The sequence below is a fragment of the Phoca vitulina genome, unplaced genomic scaffold (genome assembly GCF_004348235.1).
Source record: "Phoca vitulina isolate PV1807 unplaced genomic scaffold, GSC_HSeal_1.0 scaffold4, whole genome shotgun sequence".
NCBI classification, from domain to species: domain Eukaryota; kingdom Metazoa; phylum Chordata; class Mammalia; order Carnivora; family Phocidae; genus Phoca; species Phoca vitulina.
In genome coordinates, this window is record NW_022589707.1 from 76,800,701 (window position 1) to 76,826,490 (window position 25,790).

General features: G+C 41.3%; 1 protein-coding gene across 3 annotated transcripts in view; it reads left to right on the top strand.

Moving 5' to 3' along the window:
* MAGI2 (membrane associated guanylate kinase, WW and PDZ domain containing 2) overlaps positions 1–25,790 on the top strand; it is a 1,320,571-nt gene that overhangs the window by 1,210,966 nt on the left and 83,815 nt on the right. For all 3 annotated transcript variants that reach the window (XM_032401138.1, XM_032401137.1, XM_032401139.1), the window contains exons 17-20: positions 792–977; positions 2,586–2,739; positions 7,945–8,164; positions 8,788–8,931. In XM_032401138.1, coding sequence (XP_032257029.1) covers positions 792–977; positions 2,586–2,739; positions 7,945–8,164; positions 8,788–8,931 — 704 coding nt within the window. The remainder of the gene's footprint in view (positions 1–791; positions 978–2,585; positions 2,740–7,944; positions 8,165–8,787; positions 8,932–25,790) is intronic.

Here is a 25,790-nt window from a genome sequence, read left to right on the forward strand (position 1 = left end):
CTTCCTTCCTTCCTTCCTTCCTTTCTTTCTTTCTTTCTTTCTTTCTTCCCCTAAAACAAAAGTAGGTTGTAATGGCATCTTAGATTTGATGAGATATATTATGCATCAGGCATTAGCAAGATCACAGCACCACTTAATAAAGTAAATCAGAAAGAAGAGGTAAGATTTGAAAATTGCATCAACCTTGAAACTGAAACTTAGTAACTGATGGGAGATTGAGCATAGCTTCTTGACCAGCTGCCAGCCCATGTTAATGTAGATTTCTTTCCTTCCCTGTTTTCTTCTCTCAGTAAAATGGAAAAGGGTAGAAATTAAATTCTTGGCATTTATTGTATCTTTCTGAAACTGTGGATTATTGTCTCTATGGTATGAGCTCACAATAGTTTATGCCTGCAGTTCTCAAAATTTTGTATGTCTTGAAATGTCTTGAGGAGCTTCTTAAAAATTCATGATTCTCACCTGCTGCCTAGACATTCTGATGGACAAGGCTGGGGTAAGGCCCAGAGAGCTGTATTTTTAATCCTCGGGTGATTATGATGCTTGGAAGTGTGAGAACCCCTGGTCCATGTATTTGGAATTGGTCCATCCAGTTCCACTGCACAGGACCTGAATTTAGAAATTCTGATCTCACAGGACCCCTTTTCACAGGTGTGATTATGATCTCAAAAGGCAGATTTACTGATGAAAGGAAGATTTATGCCATCGCTTTGTTTCCTGTGGGGCTGGGACTCAAAGATAGAACATGTGTTGGGAACACCCCTGATATCTGATTCTGTTGGGGATTGTTCTAGCTGTGCCCCATAAAATCGGACGCATCATCGATGGGAGTCCCGCAGATCGTTGTGCAAAACTGAAAGTGGGAGACCGGATCTTGGCAGTGAACGGCCAGTCCATCATCAACATGCCTCATGCAGACATCGTGAAGCTCATCAAGGACGCAGGTCTCAGTGTCACCCTCCGCATCATTCCTCAGGAGGGTGAGTGCCTGAGCCAGGCTGCCATCCATGGGAGTGCCAGAGTGGCCAAAGTGGATTCTTATTTCCACATTTGAAAAAATGCAGATCCCGTTTACTCAGTACCAGTTTCATTCAGGGATCAAGCTGTGTGACATTATAGATAAATAGTGTGAATCCCAAGACACTGGGTTATTCAAATCATCCCCTGTGGTCCCGGGAGTACTGTTTTTTTGGTGATATTAAGCCAGAACCCATTCAACAGAGATGATAGAGTCACAAATCTGAAAAAGAAAAAAGAAAAGTATTCATGTTAACAGTTAAGCTCTGGAGGATTCTTCAAAGTCAGATTGATTTTTGAAAAGCTTGAGGAAGTTTTGTGGTATAAAGAGAGCTCATTTAGAAAACGTTGCATCTGATAAGAATTTTAAATTCCCACTTAGTCTTTTGAATTTCTCTGTATAAGGACTCCCCCCTGAGGCTTGAAGAGTAGTGAGCATCACAACTCACAGCCATGCCTTGAGGGCCACAAGGATCTAAGTACCCATTCACCATAAAGTCACCGTTTCCAAACACAGTGGGTTCATTACTGGTTTGTAGCTGTTGACTCACTAATGACGTTCCAGAACACAGTCCCTGGAGCTCACTGGTGAGTGGATCACAGCATCCCACATGGAGAGGGATGGGTTGGCCCAAAATGTCAACAGTGCTGAGGTTGAGAAACACTTCCAGGGGAAAAGAAATTTTAAAATTTGGGCTGTCAGAGAAGAAAGGGGAAGAGTGGCTTGTAAAGGAATAGATTGCCTCCCTTTGATCACCCAACCAAATAAAAAGAACAGAACAAAACCTGTTATTTGCAGACACCATTATGTCTAAAATATTCGATGGAAATTAACTCTAAGCAAGATTGCTCACTAAAAATCTGACTCGCTTTTCCATTTTCTCCAGGCTGAAATATGTCTGTCCTGTTTCTATCACATCATACACAGATAATTTCAGTTGAACATGTGATGCTATTACAGGAAAATCCGAGAAGCTGTTTTAACAAAGAACAACTTTGTAAACATTCTTCTGTCCGATGTTCTTTTTTTTTTCTGAAGAACCATGGAGTTCAGGGGGTTATTAAACAATAAGACTAACAAGGAACTAGAGAGAAGATTGTGAAAAGCATTTATTTCGGTTATATTTAGTTCCTTATCCAAACTTTGGAATACCAGTAGGACTTGTCGTTACAACCAAAAAGTAGTGGCTTAAATGTTTTCTGTCAGGGGGCAACACTGGAAAAATGGAATATGTTTTAGAGCTAACTCCTTTGGATTATTTTTTCATTGTTTTAACAGGTTTTTTTTTTTTAATCGTAATCTTTTCTCCAGACAAAATGACAGGAGACTCTGTTTATAACCTTGTTCGGCAACACTTATAACTAATGACATAATACTAATTCTGGGAATGGTACTGGAACTTGATTGGATAATTGATAAGTTTAACCTGCCATCTTAAAGTCTAATGGAAACTGAAATGACCAAAGCCTTGAGTCCTCTGAGGCGGCAAAGAGTTACCACCTTTGGCCACCTCTTGCCCTTTATCAGATGCCAACCTGACTTCATTTGCCACTTTGGCTCCCCTTTGCAGAGCTCAACAGCCCAGCCTCGGCGCCCAGCTCAGAGAAGCAGAGCCCGATGGCCCAGCAGAGTCCTCTGGCCCAGCCAAGCCCGGCCACCCCCAGCAGTCCTGTTGCCCAACCAGCTCCTCCTCAGCCACTTCAGCCACAAGGACATGAAAATAGGTAAAGTTTCCCCTGGCTTTTCTGACTCGGAGAGGTGAGGGGGGTGGGGAGAAGGAGAGTTTGGGACAGGACAGGACACAGGCAGAAGAGAAAGTTCCATAAAGTAGAAATCGCTATGTGCGCTTTTCTGTGATTTTGAGATTGTGTGTGAGTCACAAGTGTGATTTTATTAGCAAATACAAGTATCTGTTCTTCACATTAAGAGAACCTCTCCTGAAGAAGTGACGAGCAATTATCGATCAGTCAGGGCTAACTAAGCTGAAGAGCACATTGAAGAGAGTCCCAAGTGAAGAACATAGACAAAGGCCCTTTGGCAGGAGGGAGTGTGCCAAAGGTCAACGTAGTGAGGAAAGAGGTCAGGGAACATGGTTTGAGATGAAGCCAGTGAGAGTGCTAGGGGCCCATCTACAGGGTCTTGTAAGCATGTCAAAAATTTTGATCTTAAGTGTGGTGAGAAGTCATTGGAACGGGTTTTATGCTGAAGAGTGACATCACTGGATTTGCTTTCCAAGGCCTCTCAGTTGGCCACCCGGAGAGCTGACTGTAGGCTGGTCAGGGTGGATGTAGGTTATTCAGCAGTTAGAGATGGCTGCCGATGTCCTGGGATCAATGAAGGTGGTGGCTCAGAGAATAATGCTGGTATGGAGAGGGGCAAGTGTGGACAGACTTGTAAGCATTAATAAACGTTAGCATTTTTTACTGCATTTTGCCTTACATCCTCCTACCATGATCTAATGAGGTTCTTCCATTCCACATCATGAACTAATGTAAATAAGGCACTTTGAACTTCCAGGAGAAAAGGATGCCCTATAAGAACAGCACTGTCTTCTTATTGTGACTCGTGTGTGACAGGGAACCTGGGTTAGGTTGAGCCATTAAAGAAAGAGATGAAGACATGTTCTCATGCTGTGTCCCCTCTCTCAGAGGAGAAAAACAGAACAACCCACAGGAACATCTCCGTGTATAAAACCCTCACTGGTCTTTTCCATAATTTTAATGTTTTCTGAACATCTGCTTCCCAGCTCCTGCCTCCCGTGTTGGTGAAGATGAAGTGAGACCCAATTTCCAAGTCCCAGATCTCTGTGGGTTCATCACTCACGCAGTTGCAAAGCAAATATTTTCCCTCTGCCACAGGTGTTATTTCCAGAAAGCCCTGCTCTCTCTACTCGGAGCTCCCCCATTTGCTTTCACGGGAAGGGAAATGTCTGTTGTCCTCAGCTGCGTATGGGTTTAATCTATTTCAGGGAAGGAAAAAGACTTAAGACCGTAAAGCAAATGATAGGGAGGTAAGAATTTGACCACCTGTAAAGGAGTTAAGTCCTGGGTGCCTCAGTAATAAGCCACCGATGTGTTCGCTTTCACTGTGTGCTGTTTCAGCAGATTGTGCGGGCTTTCCCCGGGACCCCCTTCAGACTCAGGAGGAAGGGGCTGAGTGCCCGCTGTCTCTGAGCCAGCTTCAGACTCTTCTGATGGCTCTGCCACTGTCTGTTAATCTCCCAGCCACAATTCCATCTCACTTTTCCAGAGTCAGGCTCCCCTGGACGTGGGCTCTTGCTTCTGGCTTTGGGGTGGTACGGTTCAGTGGGGAGAATAACACTTGGGCGAGGTCACGATTGTTCCCCAACTGCTGCTAGCTCACAAGTGGGACTCGTTGGCCCCTAGCAGAGAAGCAACAGTCTTCGGAATATTTTTTGTCCTGACTACAGCATAAAATGTTTCCTAATCCGGGGATTAACAGATTGACCTGATTCAAATTTTTATAAATCGGCAACGAATTTTCCCAGAGTTCTTAGCTATTGTTGCTTCACTAATATTAAAAGCCTGGAAAGTGCCGACTCCTAGAGGGACCTTTCTTGACGCCCTGGTTTCCTGGCTTCACTGTGGATTGTTTAGCAGGTGGCTCGTTTACCTATGAATGAAGAGATTGATAATCTTAGAGATCCCAGAATCATGTTCCTAGCTGCATTTAAAGATGGTCAGGGTATAAGGAACTCTTTGCCTTTCTCTAGATCGGGCTAGAGATGTCTCCAAGATAGCTTGTATGCCAAGCATCCGGGATGCGTCTCCTATTAGTTCATTTGTACAGGAAGTGCCCCCCTACCTCCATGTCAAATCAAGCCAGGTTCCCCGGGAAGGTGGGAGAAAATTAAATGGCAATCTGTTTGCAAATTTTTGTTTTATAATTTAGGATGGCTGAATATTTTAGCCCATCTTATTTACTCTCAGTTTGGCTTCCTACTGACACCCTGCCCACCTCTCCTTATTTATCTGTCCCTTAACATCCTTTTGGTATATGCTCAGGGAACAAAATAGTTTTAATATGGACATGAGCAAAACAGGAGAAGCATTTGTTGAAAACAATGAAAGAGGCACTATGTAATATATTTCAAAACAAAGTATAAATAACAGAGTTCACCTTCCCCGGCAAGGGCAATTAATATCTGACAGTGTTTTACACGGCAAGGTCAGTGGAAAGGCATTGGAAATTGACTTCTTTCACAGACTTCAAACCCTAGATGCTTAAGGCTGGATGGAATTCTTAAAAGGCCCACATGAGGCAAAATCCCACCACAAGATCCCCTACCACGGGCAGTGTTTCCTGGTTCTGGAACTTGCTCATACCTTAAAATTCTGCTAGAATTTACCACTAGAAATCTGGTTTTATTATCTCTAAAATCTCTTTAATAATGGAATTAATAACTACAAAGAGTTACACCGATGACCTTCTTTCATGAGTAAAGGAAGTTTAAAGAGGCTATATTTTTTTCTTAATAATCCTGAGTTTTCCTGAAAATAGTGTTTCACACGTTCAAGGCCACATAATTTTTGATCGTTCACTTAAAAGTTAGTAACGCTCATAAAAAATTAAGTATATTTTCCTTATTAAAGACTCTTCAATGTGCAATTCAACGTAAAATCCTGAGCCTCGGCCCTGGGGTCAAATGCAGGGGGAGCACCAGGAGGCCGGCATGGCTAACAGCTGTTGCATCTTAACAGGTCCTATTTGGGGCTGTTGCGGAGTCTTTGGGGAGACTCTACGTGTCACCCTCTTTTGCTACACCTCGTGATGCATCTGGTTGGAAAAGGGGCATGGGACGGCTCTGGCATACCTCTGCCACCCGGATCGTGAAAATAAAGTGACGTCTGATCGACCAAACAATTTTCTAGGAAGGCATCAACACATGCCAACAAATGCTGGCCAGTTGGGCTCCTTTTGTTTAACTCATGCATTTGTGCGGTTAAGCATCGTATTCAAAGCCTATTTAAATAATTCCATTCTCAGCATGCACACTCCCAGTCCGGGAGTGGACACCTTGCTGAGGTATAAAGCAAAGCCCAAATTGTGCAGTTCCCAAGAGGAATGTGTCCCATCTGCAGGGTTAAGTAACAAACGGGACCTGCTCAAAGTGTTGATTGAAATAACAACATTACTAACCCCCTTCCAAAAGCCCCAAATAAATACATCTATGGCTGGACATTCTTAGTGTGTCCTCACCAAATATTAGATTGCACTAATGGCAGTTGTTCAGGTGAGTGATTTTTAAAGATATTTAGTCGTAATCAGCATCAGTGAGACCATAAGGCAGTAAAAAAAAAAAAAAAAATCTGATTTTAAAGATAAAAATTCTACTGGTTTTGATCCTGTTTTCCTGACACATTTGAGTTCTTCCTTGGTCCTAAATATTTTCTCAACTCCTCAAACCCTCTATATTAATTTTAAATAAAATTGTCATTAGATAGAATGTATTCTTTTTAATCTTCCTGGATTTCTGAGCAGCTCCTTATGGACGTGGCGGTGACAATAGACGATGAATTACAGAATTAAGTGGCCTTTATGCTATAGGAATAACTTTTCAGTTTACCTTCTGAATGATCCCACAATGGCAGGCATTAGCTATGTTAGTCTCCTTTTGGAACTGGGAACCCCTTCAGCTTAGAGCAGTTTGGATTCACAGAACAGCACTAAACAAACAGCTCTGGTTTCTGTATTTATTTGTGAGTACACTAGCCCCCGCTTAATCTGCAGTTTTGCTTTCCATGGTTTCAGCTACCTGAGGTCAACCACAGTCAGAAAGCAGATAATCCTCCTTCTGACATATTGCCAGAAGGTCAGTAATAGCCTAGCCTCACACTGCACAGTGTAATCCTAGTGCCTAGGTCATGACGCTCGCTTCATCTCATCACTCGGGCATTTTGTCAGCTCACATCATCACACAAAGGGTAAGTACAGGACAAGAAGGTGTTTTGAAAGAGAGAGAGACCACACTCACATAACTTTAATACAGTATATTATTATAAGTGTTCTATGTTATTATTACTGTTGATAATCTCTCACTGTGCCTAATTTATAAATTAAACTTTATCATAGGTATGTACGTATAGGAAAAAACATAGTCTATACAGGGTTCAGTAATATCTGCGGTTTTGGCATGTAACCCCCATGGGTGGGTGGGGGGCTACTGTAAGTAATATCTGGAAATAAGAAAGAGACAAATGTTGGACATAAACATATTTGCCTTCCCTTTCGTCTTACGGCCATGATAGTATCTGATAATAGCACCTGATACTGATCTGATAGTTATAGCCTAATATTTAAACTCTATATAATATGTTTCTGCTCTTCGGAATGACCCGGTGACTTTCTACTTGACTTGTAGCTGATAATTAGACTTTGCTCTCATTCCTTTAACCTTTAAAAGATAGTCAAAAAGACCCAACCTAGCAGGTTAAAATAGCGCTTAATTATATATTTATAGAGTATTTAGAGGTCACTTCAGTTGTGCTTTCATGAAGTAATGAATGGTGTGTGGGAGAGAGAGAGGGTGATAGAGTTGGTTCACTGGTGTTGAGACAGACTGACAGTTTGAGATGTGGTTAAGTGTTTAGCTCCCTAGATTTGCTACGGTTGTGCAAGTTTTTAAGTAAGCAAAGTCAGAGAGGGGTATCCATGAGTCCTTTTCCACAAAGCCCTGGTAGAGCCGTCACGTTTACCTGGATTTCTTACGGAGCCACATGAAATGTATACGGTATGGCATTTGTCAAAGATTTTAAAATAATACTAATCATCTATAGTTTTCTCAAAGTCCTGAACCCGCAAAAGGACCACCAAGAGGTGTGGCCCACACGTGCCTAGAGGTCATGTGATCATTCTAATCTCCTCAGAACGCTGAGCTACCGGAGCAAATCCCATTTCCATTTATTTAGTTACAGGTCAGAAGTAAAAGCGAGGCAAGATGTGAAACCGGACATCCGACAGCCTCCGTTCACAGACTACAGGCAGCCGCCGCTGGACTACAGGCAGCCCCCCGGGGGGGACTACCAGCAACCCCCACCCTTGGACTACAGGCAGCCTCCCCTGCTGGACTACAGGCAGCACTCCCCGGACACTAGGCAGTACCCTCTGGCGGACTACAGGCAGCCCCAGGTACCTCAGAGACCCCATTACATTTCAGTTTCCTAATGAGCAAACCTGTAATTCACACACACACACACAAGCACAACTCTGATACATTTATTTATGGTACTCAACAGCAGTGAATGAGAAAACTCAAAGGAGAGATAATATCACTCAGGCCTATATGCAGTCAAGTAAATGGATGAATACCAAAGTAAACACGCTCGACAGTAGTTTTTTATTTATTTATTTTTAAAGATTTTACTTATTTGAGAGAGACAGAGATCGTGAGAGAGAGCACAAGCAGGGAGGAGGGAGAAGCAGGCCTCCCGCTGAGCAGAGAGCCCGACATGGGACTCGGTCCCAGGACCCTGGGATCATGACCTGAAGCCAAGGCAGATGCTCAACCAACTGAGCCACCCAGGCACCCCCACAGTGGTTTTTTTAATGACCAAAGCAACTGCATTCAGATCTTCTTGAACCTTTGGAATCTCGTCTTGCCTTTTACTAGATGGTGAAATCAGATTACTTTTTCTCACAATGTTACGTCACTGGGGACACATTAACCATAAGAGAGAAGAACAGAGAGACTGACCACAGAAGCTTCTCTAATATTAACAACTGTTTATTCCATTTTCTCCCCAACTCTAAAGGATTTTGATTATTTCACTGTGGACATGGAGAAAGGAGCCAAAGGATTTGGATTCAGCATTCGTGGAGGAAGAGAATACAAAATGGATTTGTACGTGTTGAGATTGGCAGAAGATGGGCCCGCCATAAGGAATGGAAGGATGAGGGTAAGAACAGTCTCTTTTTATGGAACCGCTTAATTCTGAAAGAAGAACCCACTGTAGTACCAGACAGAGTGCCAAATCAGGCGATTCAGCATGCAGCCTCGGCACAGGGCTGGCCTTCTTTCCATTGCATGACTCAGTGTCCTAAAGGTTTGGTCAAATGTTATTTAAGAATTGTATTATCTCTCATATTCTTGAGTATAGCCTTCCAATTGGCAAATCTCATTGTAATGTTTTAAAGATACAGTTTCTCTGAAGAGCAAACTAAAGAAAATGTAAAAAGTAACCTAAGAAATAGCTTGAAGTAAAAACACGGATCCATAATCTTTCCTATGGTTTGATGATATTTAGTTTTCATTTGAGAGTAAATCTTTTGAATTTTATTTTTTTGTTTTATGCTTTCTTTTCTCCAAGTTTATTAATCAAATGGTTCTGTGTTTCTTTGGAAAGATTTCTCTTGTGTTGACTGGTCTCTTGGCTTTGATACTGGAAAAAAAAGGGGACTAGGCTTCTTGGATACATGTTATCCTTAAAAATGGTGGCATTTTCCAATGAGAGTGTAAGTTGAGGTGGAGTTTTTTAATATATAGCGATTTTGAGGCATCTGATTGATGGGTAACTGACTTCATCTAAAGGTACAAGACAAAACTTGGTAACAATATAGAATACTAGTCAGTGTCTCTCTCTGCCTCTCTTTCTGCAAAATGGCCATTAGTAAGCACATAATAAAGGTTAGCTATTATAAATAAAATCTGGAATTCATTCTTGCGCTCCCTCATTGTCCTTTACAAGACCAGTGCTCTAACCCCTGAGCTATGGAGCCAACCACTCCCTCGTTGTCCTTTAAATTAATACAGAAAAGCCGTGGTTCTTGGCTTCTGGAACCTCAGATTCTTGGGCTGAGCTCCACCAGCCACTTGCTCCCAAATAACTGAATGAATCTGTTATTCCTACCACCAAGTCTACCATTTCTGTAATTTTCATCCCCGAGTCCATGAATCATCCCCAGTGCAAAAGTAGGAAGAATATAAATCATGTCCATTTTTCTCCCTCCTTTCACAATTCTTTGACAACTGGGAATTATCCAAGCTGGACTTCGAACCCAGGCAAGGGCTGAGCCTGTCAGGCTGTCTAGAGCCTGACAGCCCCTGCTTTGAGCCTCCTCTCACACCATCTATACAGGGTTTTAGATTAGGCAACCCGGCTTCCCTAAACACAGAAGGGCGCTATCTTAACATGCTGCAAAGCCAACTCACAAGGGATTAAATAAACCAAAATCTTTGTAGTGCAGGTGAAAGCCACACAGCACGAAGGCCATGAGCGAAGTGACCAGACCCTTTAGGAGAGAGGGTAGCCCACCCACCCCCACTTCAGACGTGGCCCGTGTGGTGGTTCCAAACGGTGGCCACGTTTTTTAACAAATGATCTAAATGGCTGTTAATATATCCAGTACTCCCAGGGCATAGAAGCATAAATATGGAAGTACTCTCCTGTAAAAAGAATATTCTTTCTTAGAGAATTCAAACCAGAGCAGTCATTCTCTGCTGGGTCCCTGGCATCAGCATCACCTGGGAACATGTTATAAACGCAAATTCTGAGCCCCACCGCAGATCTACAGAATCAGAAGCTCTAGGAGTGGGGTCAACATTGTCTGAATCTCCCCCTGGTGAATCTGATGCAAGGTGAAGTTTGAGAACTTCTAACTGAGCCAGAGGGAAGCTGACTTGACAAGGTATGACAAAGATAGGATGTGTGTGGCTCCGGCTTTGTTAATTCCCCCCAGGTCTTGTCGAAGGAGATTTCCATCCTGTTCCAGCAGTTTAACTGAGGTTTTTAAATCCATGTAAACACAGATTTAGAATTTAGAATTTAGGCAGGTGCTCAATTTTATGAAAGAGGCTTTTTCTTCTGGCAAGTGATAAAAATGAGTCCTCTACCTGGGTTTCAGAAAATGGTGTTTTAACTTCTTTTCACAGATTATAAAAATAAGCAATATTTTATAATTTTCCATGCCAGTTTTATGGAGCAACCTATTCTTCTGTGTACAAGCTATCTAAAAGGAATTATTATGGCCGGTTTGAGATAATATGGGTTAGTTTATTTGGGGCTATAATATATATGTATTTCCACACTTAATTCTCAAAGAAAAGGAACTTGGATAATTCCCAGTTGAGAATTAAGTGTGGAAATACATATATATTATAGCCCCAAATCATGGCTCAGGTCATGATCTCAGGGTCGTGACATCAAGCCCTGTGTTGGGGGTGGAACCTGCTTAGGATTCTCTCTCCCTCTCCCTCTGCCCCTCCCCCCTCCGTGTGCATGAGTGCGTGCGCGCGCGCTCTCTCTCTCTCTCTCTCTCTCTCGCTCTCTCACTCTCTCTCTAAAAAAATAAAAAAGGAACCACTTGGGAGTCACAGAAATCCCATGGATAAAATTTTACTGGTTGAAATTATGTCCAATCTTTAAATTAAGGCTGGACACTTAGCAAGGATGGATGGAAGACTTTTTTTCTGCTCTTTATGGATTATATTTAATACTCAAATGTTTTGGGGGATTTTCTCACTCATGGACCAGTGACTAACTGCCTGTCGGGGGAAGGGACAACTTCACCACATTAAGTTCAAAGGTGTTCATATTATCTACTGTCAGAATTAGGTAACTATTTTATATCTGCATGGTTGTTCTTCATCATAGCACATAATTAAATCAGATCTTATTTTAATGTTTATTATCAAATTTTAATCATTTAAGCTAATGTTTTCTACCTTCGTCTGTGCTTATCAGGAATTAGCTATAACCTATAATTCACAGATGTGTTTAAATTATTTTGTCAAGGACCAGGATCGATCAATATTTGCATGACTCAGTGGTTTGATTATTTTAAACTAAGGCATAAACTGGATAACATAGGTTACCAATTTGGAAATTTTCCAATAAAATCAATCAGGGACCCATTTTTCCTCTTACTGTCAGATTCCCCCGTGATACCACTGGGGCCCAGATACATACACAGATCTTAATCATCTGTGCAGGTGATGCTTAGAAGACAGCTCTTTGCTCCATGGATATTATGACTTGGTTGTAAAGCTCCAAGACTCCTGAGAAAAATAGGTGGACAAGAGATTCATGGGCTATCATTAAAAGTAAGCTCAAGACGCAGAGAAGCTAGCACCGGCTTCTTCCCAGCCTTTAAAACATGAAGGCACATTTCTCCTTGTCAATGTGATCCCTCCACCTTCAGTCTTAAACCATCATTTCCTCTCCATGCAAACTAAACACACACCCACTTAATGATCAAATAAGTGTGGAAAAGATTGCATTTCCCCCCCCTTTTCATGATCAGAAACAGAAGGAAATACCCAGTAGTGGCTGGGTGATGGACATTGGGGAGGGTATGGGCTATGGTGAGCACTGTGAATTGTGTAAGACTGTTGAATCACAGACCTGTACCCCTGGAACAAATAATACATTATACTATCAAGAAGAAGATAGCAGGAAGGGAAAAATGAAGGGGGGGAATCGGAGGGGAGGATGAACCATGAGAGACTACGGACTCTGAGAAACTAACTGAGGGTTCTAGAGGGAAGGGGGGTGGAGGGATGGGTTAGCCTGGTGATGGGTATTAAAGAGGGTACGTATTGAATGGAACAGTGGGTGTTATATGCAAACAATGAATCATGGAACACTACATCAAAAACTAATGAGGTAATGTATGGTGATTAACCTAACATAATAAAAGAAAAGAAAAGAAAAGAAACAGAAGGAAAAAGCCAGGTAATGATCTGATCATAGCTGGATATCTTAGATGAAACACAGCATAATAGAATTGCTAAAATCAGAATTACTGTGAAAGAGCTGGATGATTCTGAGAAATCATTTCCTGTAACAACTAATGAATTACTAGGCCCTTGGGTCAGGGATGTAAATAATAGGACTTTTGAACACGTAGTTATGGCACCAGAGGTTAGCCTCTGAACCTGAGACTTGTCCTGGGTCTTTTATGATAACCTTTGTTGTAGGACAGTGGTGGCGTGTGCCTGTTTAGTGGTACAAGAAAGCCAGGAGCCGTGGTGCCAGAGGGGGTGGGGAGCATGGGTATAAGGACCCTCCTCACACTGGGGCTTCTAGGAAACTGTGGCACAGATACATATCTTTAAAGCATGTCCCAGGCGCCTGGGTGGCCCAGTCAGTTGAGTGTCTGACTCTTGATTTCGGCTCAGGTCATGATCTCAGGGTCGTGACATCAAGCCCTGTGTTGGGGGTGGAACCTGCTTAGGATTCTCTCCCCTCTCCCTCTGCCCCTCCCCCCTCCGTGTGCATGAGTGCGTGCGCGCGCGCTCTCTCTCTCTCTCTCTCTCGCTCTCTCACTCTCTCTCTAAAAAAATAAAAAAGTTGAGCAGACAAAACATAATCTGTAAATGCAGAAAATACAGGGACTAGAAAATAGAAACATAACCATCATGTCTGATGGCTTTCTTCAGTCATTCGGGAAGGCTAATGTCATAAGAAAAACACAAACGACATTCAGTTTTTAAGGAAAAGTGTAAGAAATTACTAGAAACTATTAATGGATATGTTTTAAAAAGAAGAGTGTTTTTAAGTTTGTAAAATAGTCTAATAAAGTTGAGAGGGATAAAATTTTCGTACTGATGAATAAATCTCTGGTACAAAGCTCTTAGGGACACAATGTAATGAAAAACTGAAAATAAATAGGAAACACAGGCAAAGAATAATGAATATACAAAATAATTTACTGGTGAAGCAGGGCATCTTAAGAAATCAAGAGACATTTGGAAGAAAGGATAGTAGTTCTAATCACGTAAATAAAGTCTGACTGTCAAGTTAAAAGAGAATCTGAAAGGAGACCAAGTTTGTTCTTGAAAAGGTATTTTCCTGTTTCCATAAAACATAATATATTCCCCATTTCCATAAAACATACTTTCTATTATAAAAAAGAACATCATTTTTTAGCTTCATCACCTCAACAGCTGTGTAACAATTGTATATGCCTTTTTAGCATCAAATAAGCTTATTTATAAAATGGCTTACCTTCTTGAAATTCATATGCACAAGTCTGCCTGCAGTGGGACTCAGGGTGACCTAAAAAATCTTGGTGGACTGAACAAGTGCAAATAGGATATTGTTTATCCATCTTTTTTGGGGGGGGGCTTTTATTTAAATTCCAATTAGTTAACATACAGTATAATATTAGTTTCAGGTGTACAATTTAGTGATTCAATACTTAACATTTAACACCCAGTGCTCATCACAACAAGTGCACTCCATAATCCCCATCACCTATTTCCCCCATCCCCCAAACCCCACCCCAGTTCTGTTGACCATCAATTTGTTCTCTGTAGTTAAGAGTCTGTTTCTTGGTTTGCCTCTCTTTTTTTCCCCTATGATCATTTGTTTTTGTTTCCTAAACTCCACATATGAATGAAATTATATGGTACTCATCTTTCTCTGACTGGCTTACTTGCTTAGCATAATACACTGCATCCGTGTCATTACAAATGGCAAGACTTCATTCTTATTGATGGCTGAGTAATATTCATATATATATATGTATATATACATATATATATATATACACCACATTTTCTTTATCTATTCATCAGTCGATGGGCATTTGGGCTCTTTCCATAGTTTGGCTATTGTTGATAATGCTGCTATAAACATCGGGGTGCATGTATCCCTTTGAATCAGTATTTTTGTGTCCTTTGGGGAAATACCTAGTAGTGCAATTGCTGGATCATATGGCAGTTCTATTTTTGTAGGTATAAACACTAGCAATGATTCAAGCACCCACAAACTCTAGCCCTGCTTGGAAACAGAATATGACCAAACTCCCATGACTCAACTTCCCCACACATTCCAGCCCCCAGAGAACCACCACTCTAAACAAACACTTATCATTCCTTCCAGTTTTACTACAGATGTGTGTATCTCTCAACTATATTATTTATTTAGTTTTGCACACTTTGGGAACTTTATATAAATGAATCATATTGTACATGTCCTTCTCTGTGGTTTGCTTTTTATACTTTATATTCATAAGACTTATTCAAGTTGATGCATGAAGCTATATAGTTCACTTATTTTCACTACGGCAAATCATTCCATTGTATGAATATGCTATAGTCGATAGTAGTTACCCATGGAGATTTGAGATTTTCCATGTCAATGGACATTTGAGTTGAGCTTTTCGTAACTAACACAATCCTTATACATGTTTCCTGCTACACATATGCAAGAATTTTTCTAGACTAGACTATATACCTAGGTGGGCACATATTTAACTTAACTAAATAACACAAAAATATTTTCCTAAGTGGTGATACAAATTTATACACATATGAACAGTATAAAAGATCTTCCCCTACTATACATCCTCATAAAACTTCAATTTCAAGCTTTTAATAGGTAGGTAGAAAATGACACATCCTTTAGGCTTGAATTTGCATTTTTTGATTAAATATGGTGTTCATCATCTTTTCTTATGTTTATTGTGCTTTTGTATTTTCTCTTAAAAATGCCTATTCATATATTTTCCCTATTTTCTGTTGAATTGTTTCTTCTTTTCATATTGATTTTGGAAGTGTTCATATGTTCTTGATGATAGTTTTTCATCAATTGCTATGTTGCAAATATCTTACTCCAGTTAATGACTTGTAGTTTCACTTTCTTTATGATGCGCTTTGGTAAATAGACTTAATTTTAGTGTAATTGACTTAATAAACCCTTTCCTTCATAGTTTCCACTTTCTGTGTCGTCTTTGAAAAAATTATTCCCTAACTCATATTCCTTAAGATTTCCTATATCTTTCTCTAAAAGTTTTATAGTTTTGCTTTTCATTTCTAAGTCTTTAATCACCGAGAATTGATTTCCTGTGTAGTATAAGGAAGAAACCCAGTTTCGGTTTTTCTGTATGGATAACCACCTGTCACAGCATCATTTGTCGAGTGCCCCTTGTTTTCCCCCAATCTGCAATGATAGCCCTATAATAAATAAAATTTCTATATGCAATGGTCTGTTTATAGATATTACACTGTTCTGCTGTTCTGTTTGTCTATGCCCACATCGACACTCTACTTATCTACCTTTTAATAAGTCTTGACTTTTGATAGAAAAACTGCCCATCCGCTCATCCCCAGACACACATCTTAATTCTTCAGGTGTGTCGGGTTGTTCTTGGATCTTTGCCCTTCCATATAAATTTTTTAGAATTTGCTTGTCCTATTAGGATTTTTATTGGAATTGTTTGGAATCTATAAAAAAGTGGGAAAACTCTATAATATTTATAATCTTTATAATATCGAATCTTTCTATCCATGAACATGATTTAATCCATTTATTTTGGTTTTCCTTAAACTGCTCAAAGTTTATAGTTTTTTCCATAACATGTCTGCAAATATTTTGCTAGATTGATTCCAGGCACTTTGTTTTATTTTTGTTCTTATATATAGATTTTTATTTATTTATTTATTTTATTTATTTATTTATTTATTTTTAGAGAGAGAGAAAGAGAGCCCACGTGTGTGAGCATGGGGGAGGGGCAGAGGGAGAGAGAGAGAGAGAGAGAGAGAATCCTAAGCAGGCTCTGTACTCAGTACTAAGCCCAACGTGGGTTCAGTCTCACAACCTTGAGTTCATGACCTGAGCCAAAATCAAGAGTCAGATGCTCAACTGACTGAGCCATCCAGGCGCCCTGATATATAATATTTTTAATGTAATATTAAGATAAACTGTTACCAGTGGAAAGAAAGAGAGTTGATTTTTGTATGTTGATCAATCGTTATCATGCAAAATTACTAAACTCTTTTATTAATTCAAGTCATTTATCTGTAGCTACCTCTGGATTTTCTGCATAGGTAAACACATTTTCTGCAAATAATGAGAGTTCTGTGTCTTTTAAGTTCTTTTACTTTTTTTTTTTCTTATTTTACTGCACATGTTCAACTTCCAATGTGACTCTAAATAGAAGTGGTCAAAGCAAGCACTCTTGTTCTATTTCTAATCTTAAAGGGAATGCTTTTAACATTTCACCACTAAACATAATGTTTAATGAGTTTATACAGATAACCTTTAACAGATTAAGAATGTTCCCTTTTATGATTAGTTTGCTAGAGAGTTTATTAGGAATTCATGTTGAATTTTATGTACTATTTCCATATCCATGGGAAGTGTCATATGATCTTTTTCCTTAACATGCTGATTAATATGATTAATCATATTTGTGGGCTTTTATGTTATTATCACTCTTGATTTCCTCAGATAAATCCTACTTATCCATAGTGATCTTTTTATGCATTGCTCAATTCAGTTCCTGATAATTCCTTTAGGATATTTGTATCTTTGTTCTTGAGTAAGATCGGCCTGAAATTTTTTCTTATAGTGTGTTTGAATGATTTTGATATTAATGTTATTCTAGCCTTATAAAGTGAGAAGGAATAATCCTTTCTGTGTTTTTCATTGTTGATCTGGTCTGGGAAAGCTTATGTAAGTTGAGAAATGTCCTTGCATGTTAGGTAGAATGCACCTGTAAATCCATCCAAACCTTGTGTTCTTTCTTCATGTGAAAATTTTAAATCACTAACTACATTTCTATAAGAACTAGGATATTCTTCAGGTTTTCTATTTCTTTTTAAGTTAATTCTAATAAATTTCCTTTTTCTAATAATTTGCCTATTCCATCTTAGTTTCCAAAGTGTTTATAATATTATCTTATTATATTTTTAATGTCTGAAGGATTTGTTTTTATGTCCCCATCTCATTTATTTGACTGCTGTTTATTTGTGCATTCTTTGTTTTATCTTTATTAATTGAGCCAGAGATTTGTCCATTTTTTAATTTTTTTACAGAACCAGCTTACATATTTGTTCTCTTGCTTATTCATTACTATTTTTATATTTAGTATTTCTCTTCCTCCATTTTCTTTTACTCTGTTATTTTTTTTTTTTAAAGATTTTATTTATAGTCAAACAGAGAAAGACATGTATCATATGACCTCACTGATATGAGGAATTCTTAATCTCAGGAAACAAACTGAGGGTTGCTGGAGTGGGGGGTGGGGTGGGAGGGATGGGGTGACTGGGTGATGGACACTGGGGAGGGTATGTGTTCTGGTAAGCGCTGTGAATTGTGCAAGACTGTTGAATCTCAGATCTGTACCTCTGAAACAAATAATGCAATATATGTTAAGAAAGAAAAAAAGAAGAAGAAGAATATAGCAGGAGGGGAAGAATGAAGGGAGGGAAATCGGAGGGGGAGAAGAACCATGAGAGACGATGGACTCTGAAAAACAAACTGAGGGTTCTAGAGGGGAGGGGGTTGGGAGGATGGGTTAGCCTGGTGATGGGTATTGAGGAGGGCACGTTCTGCATGGAGCACTGGGTGTTATGCACAAACAATGAATCATGGAACACTATATCTAAAACTAATGATGTAATGTATGGGGATTAACATAACAATAAAAAAATTAAAAAAAAAAAGAAAGTATAAGAATTGAAAAAAAAAAAAATACGTAAATCCTAAAAAGCTCATTGTGAAGAGCAGAGTCCTAATAATTTGTATTTCGATCACTTTTAAATATTTGTAAAGTGAGTGCTTCCAAGGATAAAGTAAATAGTCTCATTTTGTGGGGCATTTGATTAAACTCCAAACATATCAAAAAAAAAAAAAAAAGATTTTATTTATTTATTTGACAGAGAGAGAGAGACAGTGAGAGAGGGAACACAAGCAGGGGGAGTGGGAGAGGGAGAAGCAGGCCTCCCGCTGAGCAGGGAGCCCGATGCGGGGCTCGATCCCAGGACCCTGGGATCATGACCTGAGCCGAAGGCAGCCGCTTAACCGACTGAGCCACTCAGGCGCCCCTACTCTGTTATTTTTATTGCTCAAGTTGGATGCTTAGATCAGTAATTCTCCATTTTTCTTCATTCTATTAATAATGTATGAATTTAAGGCTGTAGTTTTGATATGTAGTATGTTCATGATTTTAAGTTCTAAATACATTTTAATTTCCACTGTGATTTCCTCTTTGACTCATAGATCATTTAGAAAGTGCTCTTGTTTTTGTATTTTTAAATGTATGGGGATTTTCTGGTTAGTTGTTTATTCTTGATTTCTAATGAGTCCTTGCCCCTCCTACAGGCTAAGTCTGTGTGCTCTCAAGGCCCTCGTGATGCACTCACTACTGGGTTCTGGGCAAAGAGAAGCATGGTGTCCTCCTTACCCTCTGCCACCTCAGCAGTGTAGAAGCTCTGCTTGGGCCCACAGTCTCAGAAAGAGGGAGGGAGGGTCCCAAATTCACATGCCTGCCTGGGCCAGGCAGGGAACATGAATGTGTGAGGCATGGAGAGTCCTTGCCCCTTCTGAGGAGCAGCCACTATGAGCCCAGGCCAACTGTTGATCAGAGGGGATGCTGGCTTCCTCCTTCTAAGTCTTTGATCTTTCAAGAGAAAGCAAAAATCCATATTTTTAAGAATCAACCAGACTTGAAAAAATGTTCTTTCTTAATTTAAAAAAGGTGTGCATGTGAAACAAAGCAAGTCTGCAGGCAATGTGTGGATCACAGCTACCTTATTTTTGTCAGTGTTGTAAACAGATACTAGGGCAAGAAGAAGGTGGAGTAGCTGTGGGCAGGGAGGCTGAGACTGTTCCTACACCTGCAGGTCCTACACCTATGGGTCCCAGCGCAGGCAGTCAAAACTGTTCCAGGATGGCCCGTGTGCTGGTAGAAGACACCAATGCAGAAATGTGTCAAATGCCCTAGAAATGGGCATCCTGAGAAAACCGGCATAATCTGCAGCTCTTAGGCCTCATCTTTGTATTTGAAATTTTAAAGCTGGTTTTCATTCCCAGGAAACGTATTTTGGTGGCTCAGATAGATTCCTTTGCGTTTGTCATCTCCAGCCAGATGTAAGAGGGGACTGCTCTGGGAGGGGACACATTTAAGAGTACGCAGATTCCTGGTGACCGCTTAGAAGAATCCTACCTTATCTTCTCCGAGACTGAGGGTGCTTGTCTGGGCCGTAAATGAGGGGGCCAGCCCAGCTGGAGGCTCTGCCTGAATCTGGGGAGGAGCCCTCTTCACATCGTGCTCATCGTGCTCATTCTGCCATTGAGCTTGAATGCCATGACACAGTGTCTTGAATTAATATGCCCTTGGATCCAGAGAATCAAAGCAGCGAGGCTGTCTCCCTTAGCAACAAGAGACTCTCTCACACACACAATTTCCCAGGGGAAAAAGTTGGGTAAAAATAGCGATATACGCCCATCAGTGGGTCTATCTCAGTCTGAAGCCTCTGGTCACCGTCATAGGCTGAAGAACGCATGCGCTTTGCTTGTTTCCAGTCGGCTCGTCCGAGATATTTTCATTGTCTCCAGCCCACTCAGTTGCTTCCTTACCCTGATGACCCTCAGAGGGAAGTGTCTGTCTTACTGACTTCCTAGTCCATTCCCTATCTTGTTCCCTTTCCTTTTTCCACAGCGTGTTTCTTCCTTGTAAGGAAATACGGGGCAGTGAAAAGAGCGGGAGCCGGGCGGACCTGATGTTCACACACTGACTCACCACCTCAGTGGCTCTCTAGCTCTGACCGTGGACGAGTTACCCCGTCAAGGGCTTACAGCGGCTCTAGAGCCTCAAATACCAGCCTCCTCCGGGCAGCTTCCGGGGCATGCGCACTGGCTCGGCGGGAGGGAGACTGTTCTCCCGGCCACAAGGACCAGTTGAGTCAGCCCTAGCAACTCAAAGAATGACCGCGTGTCCTCATATCATGCAAGTTATTTAACAGAGTCCATTTTACTCTTCTGGAAAATGGGAATAGTCTTTTCCAGGAAGGACAAAGTGCCTACTTCAATATTCCTCCGTTTCCTCCATTCTTCCCGCCCTCCTTCCCACCGAGGTCTGTGTTTCTATTAAAATACGCAATACCCTAAGCCCGGAGATATAGAAGGCATGTTCAAGTAAGTGTGTATATGTCAAGAGGTTATGAAAGCTTTGAAGTACAAATCACCTCGTATTTGCTTCCCCCCCACCCCAGTCTGTTAGATAAGGTGGGTTCCTTCTCAAAACACAAATCTGATCTATCTGCCCATTGCTTAAAACCCGTCAGTGGCACCCCGTTTCTTGCAGGGTAAAGATCAGACCCCTAACAGGCCCTGCCTCCCTCCCAGCTCATCTCAGCCAGGCTCCCTTTGCCTTCCAGCCTCTCAGTCAGGTCACCATGCTCCCTCCCACCCACGGGCTTTTGCCCACCTCTCCCCCTCTTCCCGAAATTCTCCTCCCTCCTCTCTTCACCTGATTAACTCCTCCTCCTCTTTCTCCTGTCAACTCAAGCATCTCATCTTCAGAGAAAGCTTCTCTTCACTCTCCAGTCAGGTCACATCCGCCTGTCATCGGCTGCCACGTCTCCTTTGTAGCTTTTGTCACAATGCTAATTTCACATTCACGTGCATGATTATGTTATGAAATCTGACTCTCCAGAGTATAAACTCTGTGAGAACAGGAGCCGTAGTGTTCTGTGCTCCCCACTGTACCCCAGTGCTCAGCTCAGTGCAGTCGGTATTGTTTACTGAATGAATATGTGAACAGAAGCCTTCAAAGTGCAGAACACTGCAGGTGTATTTTCTGGCTCTGGAAGTTAACTAGTTCTGCTCACTAGGTACGTGGCCTCAAAGGCACCCGATGAACCAGATTTCACAGAGAACAGAGTATATGAATTTATGTGGAATATTCAGTCTAACTCACAGTCAGCTTTTTATGCCCTAGCGCCTCGCTGTAAATCCACCGTCCTTTTCAGAGTACATTTAATTGTTACAGATTTCGCAGGATTGGTGAGGTAGCGTGGTTACTGTGCTTAACGTTTTTTAAATGCCTTTAATCTTAAACTCTGTGACATTTCACATCTTGTTTTCCTCATATGTAAACTTCCAATCACCAGATGTGAATGACACAGTGGGAATAGAAATAGAATAGAAATAAAGTGAAAAATAAGGTCAAGCGGGAAATAATGAAGAACTTCAAAAGCATGAGGTATGCAAAACATGACAGAATGAAGGGTTACAAGACAGGTGCACCAGAGCCTATTAGAGAAAGTACACAGGAGAGCAGGGCCATTGGTTGGGTGAGGGGAAGCCAGAGCTTAGCAGAATATTTGAACTCCGCGGAGCTGAGCCCGTCAGCTCAGTGCAGATAGATGAGCTAAGGAGGCTGATGAAATCGAACGCATGAGAGAAAAGAGATAACAAATGCTTAAGAGAGGAAAGAGCGGTCCAACTGGAGAAATAAAACAACCGTCTGGGCTTGGGTAGATCGTTTCTGGGGCCCTGCATTGCCAAAGATCACCCACCCAATCTTTCATCACCTCTGGGTGCTGACACTCAGTAAACACACAGAGAGCTCATCCCTCCATAACTGTTAGCCTCTCCACGTCCCTACAGCCCGTGTCACTGAGCCGCCCCGTCGTCTGTCAGCCATCACGGTGACTCACCCTTCAGATCGTCTGCAAATGCAAGGTTTTCCTTTATTGTTTGGTTCTGCTCCATGCCTTTTATGAAGGGAAAGAGAAACCTCTCGCCAAGATCAAATCCATTACCTTTTTCTTTTCAGAGCCTGACCCGTGAACACTGTGTTAAATGAGTGACACGAGTCCCTTTCAGGAAGGAGGGGGAGCTTTGTCTTGATTAGAGAAAGAAGCCCAGGGAGCAGAGCTGGCTCGCTCGGCGTTAGACTCCTTTGTCAATTATTCAGGGTTCATTATGCCACGCGGGGAGGGCTCCGTTTCTCTGCCCTGTTTCTTCTTCCATTGGATGCCCAACTTTGAACCATTTCAAAAGCAGCTTCCCATGAGGGCTAGTTAAGGGTTTGGTAAGGAATCAAAGGGTTAGTGTTAGGATAGCATCTTGGTGGGAAAAGACAGAGAAGAAAGTGAATAAATTACAAGTGAGGAGAATCTTTGCATTTTTAATTATTCATGGTTTTTGTTTTGTTTTTGGGTTTTGGTTTTGCCTATGGAAAAGAATGAGAAAGTTTACAAACCACCGCTGTGATCTGAAAAACACATTCTACTTGCCTCTTCAATGAGGGGAGGACTTGTGAGGATAGTTTCCTCTTTATATTAAGCCATCATTTCTCTGTCTTTATCTGAGAATAAGTCAAAATTTTCTTCCCACTTCATTTTTACAAAAATGTCTTCCCAGCGTTTATGCAAATTAGCCATCTGCTTGAGATCCTTTGTCATTGCATCACTCCCCCAGACCCCCAGCTCTTTGGGGGGGCGGGCCGGGAGTCACTCAGCCTGCCCAGTCTACCATTCACTTCTCTGTTTTCGTCAGAACAGTGGGCATGAGATACATCTTGATCCTGACTCACACAGGATTTGGTTGGCACAGCAGAGTGCTTCAGATGTTGAGAGCTACATACTCTATTCTTCAAATGTGATTCCCGGGCCATGAGTGTTTCTTCTTCAGTGTGCCCCTGGAGTGCTGCTTCCTTGGCGATACACCGTCCTCAGACCCCGGTCCCTTTCTTTCCCTGCCATGGCTTCCTAGCATCTGCGCTATTGAACAAAGAAATGACCTCTGCCCTTACCTGTGGAACATTGCTGCCACCTTCACCAGGATGAAAAGGGCATTACTGTATCTGACTCCTGGGTGCTTCGACTTGACAAGATACTTGTTTCTCAATAAGTACTTCTCCTCTGTATTGGGATCCATCACCTCTTCTTGATCCTGTATAAAACAGCACCACCCTCAAAGCAGGCTTGTCTCATTATTTGGTCAACTTTGGGATGTATGGGCTGACATCCCTCCTAAATGCCTAACCTGACTTTCCAGCTGCCTGTTAGGTGTCCAAGGCACTCATTTTCCACTTCAAACCGGCCACCGGTTCTTGACATTATGCCATCTCAGTGTCTCACGCCTTTGTGTAATTATCTGCCAAAAGGATGATATACCACTAGTCTTTAGAACACTGTCAGCAATATTAGTCTTCTTGCGGGAAGAGAAGGAGACTCCTCAACCTATTAGCATTACTTTGCTTTGTATGAGACCTTGAGAGAATGATTGAGCCCAGAAAGGGAAGTTAAGGTCAAATGTAAGTAAGCAAAGGGAAGGATTAATGAATATTGAATATTGGGTCATTTTCAAAAATTGCCTTCCTAGCTCCAGAGAGAAAACCGGGAGGTATATCAGAGGGAATTGGGAGTAAGCTGCTGAGTTGATGCTTGCAATTAGCTACCTAACTTGGGAGTGTGCTCAATCCTGAGCAGGGCTGGCCTAAGGGAAGCCAGTACACACTGCTTTGGTCTGTGTCTTTCTGGAAACGGACATGAAGGAAACTTAAGTCAGATCCCAATTAAGCATTTCCTCCTTTCCTTCCATTGTGACTGCCACAATACAGACCTTCCTCTTTGTTATCTTGAACTATTCCAGTAGCCAGATGGGTCCCACCGGTGTCTCATTTCTCCCATTCATGCTTCATACTACCACCAAAGTTGTATTCCTAAATCACAGGTGCAATCAAATCTCTTGTCTCCTCGAAAGTTTTCAACACCCCGCCTTTGCTTGCAAGATACACCTAAATACGTTAAGGTTTTTGGCTTTGGTTTTGATTTTGGTTAGGGGTTGTTGCTTTTGTTGTTTTTGTTTTTTTTAAAAAAAGGCCTCCTACATTGTGGCCCCAAGCAGCTTTCTGTTCTTATATGCCAGTCTGATTCCACGGTTTATCTTCCAACCGTTCCTGCTTCCAGGACACCCGCAGCCATTTCACACCTTCCTGTCTTTCCTCAACCTTTTCTTTCCAAGTGGGATTTCCTCTCTGCCCATCTCTGTCCTTAAAACCCTACTCATCCCTATGGACTCTGAGAAACAAACTGAGGGTTCTAGAGGGAAGGGGGTGAGAGGATGGGTTAGCCTGGTGATGGGTATGAAAGAGGGCACATTCTGCATGGAGCACTGGGTGTTATACGCAAACAATGAATCACGGAACTACATCAAAAACTAATGATGTAATGTATGGTGATTAACATAACATAATAAAATAAAATTTAAAAAAACAACCCTACACATCTCTCAAGGGTCAGCTCTGACTACCCCATGAAGCTGTTGCTAATTCTCACCTCACCTCCCATTCCTACCCGCCTTCAGCACCCCCATAGCACACTTTTGAAGATATTTTTATTATGAAATACAGTAAAAGAGAGATTATAGAATATGTATGTGCAGTTTCAGTAACAATAATTAAGTACCCACACAACTGCTACCCAGCTTAAGAAACGAAATAGAAACAGAACAATGTCAATGTATTTGCAGCCTTCCTCACCTCCTCTCGCAGCCATCCCCCCGCCACCTGCCAGAGGTAACTCCGCTCCCGAATTCTGTGTTTATCATCCCTTTGCTTTTCTTTATAGTTTACCATGTATAGATATATCCCTCAACAAGATATTGTGCAGTTTCACGTCTTCAAACTTTATAAACACAGAATTCTATTTTTTGTATTTTCTTAATTTTTTTAGCTCCACATGGTGACGAAATCACCGATTTAATATGTACTACTGTAATTTATTTATTACCACTACTGCATAGTTCTTTAGTATATAAGTGGGAATTTATGTATCCATTTTCCTGTTGATAGGCATTAAGGTGGTTTCCAACTTCTTCCTATTAGAAACATCCCTGTTATGGACATTCTTGTAAAGTTCTTCTGGTAAACATGTGCAAGATTTTCTCTTGGCAACAACTTCTGAATCTATTCCTAGGAGGATTCACTGGGTCCTGGGAACAACATCAAGTTGACTAAATAATACCAGAAAATTATCCAAAGTGCTTATGACAATATATATGCTCTTCCATGTTGG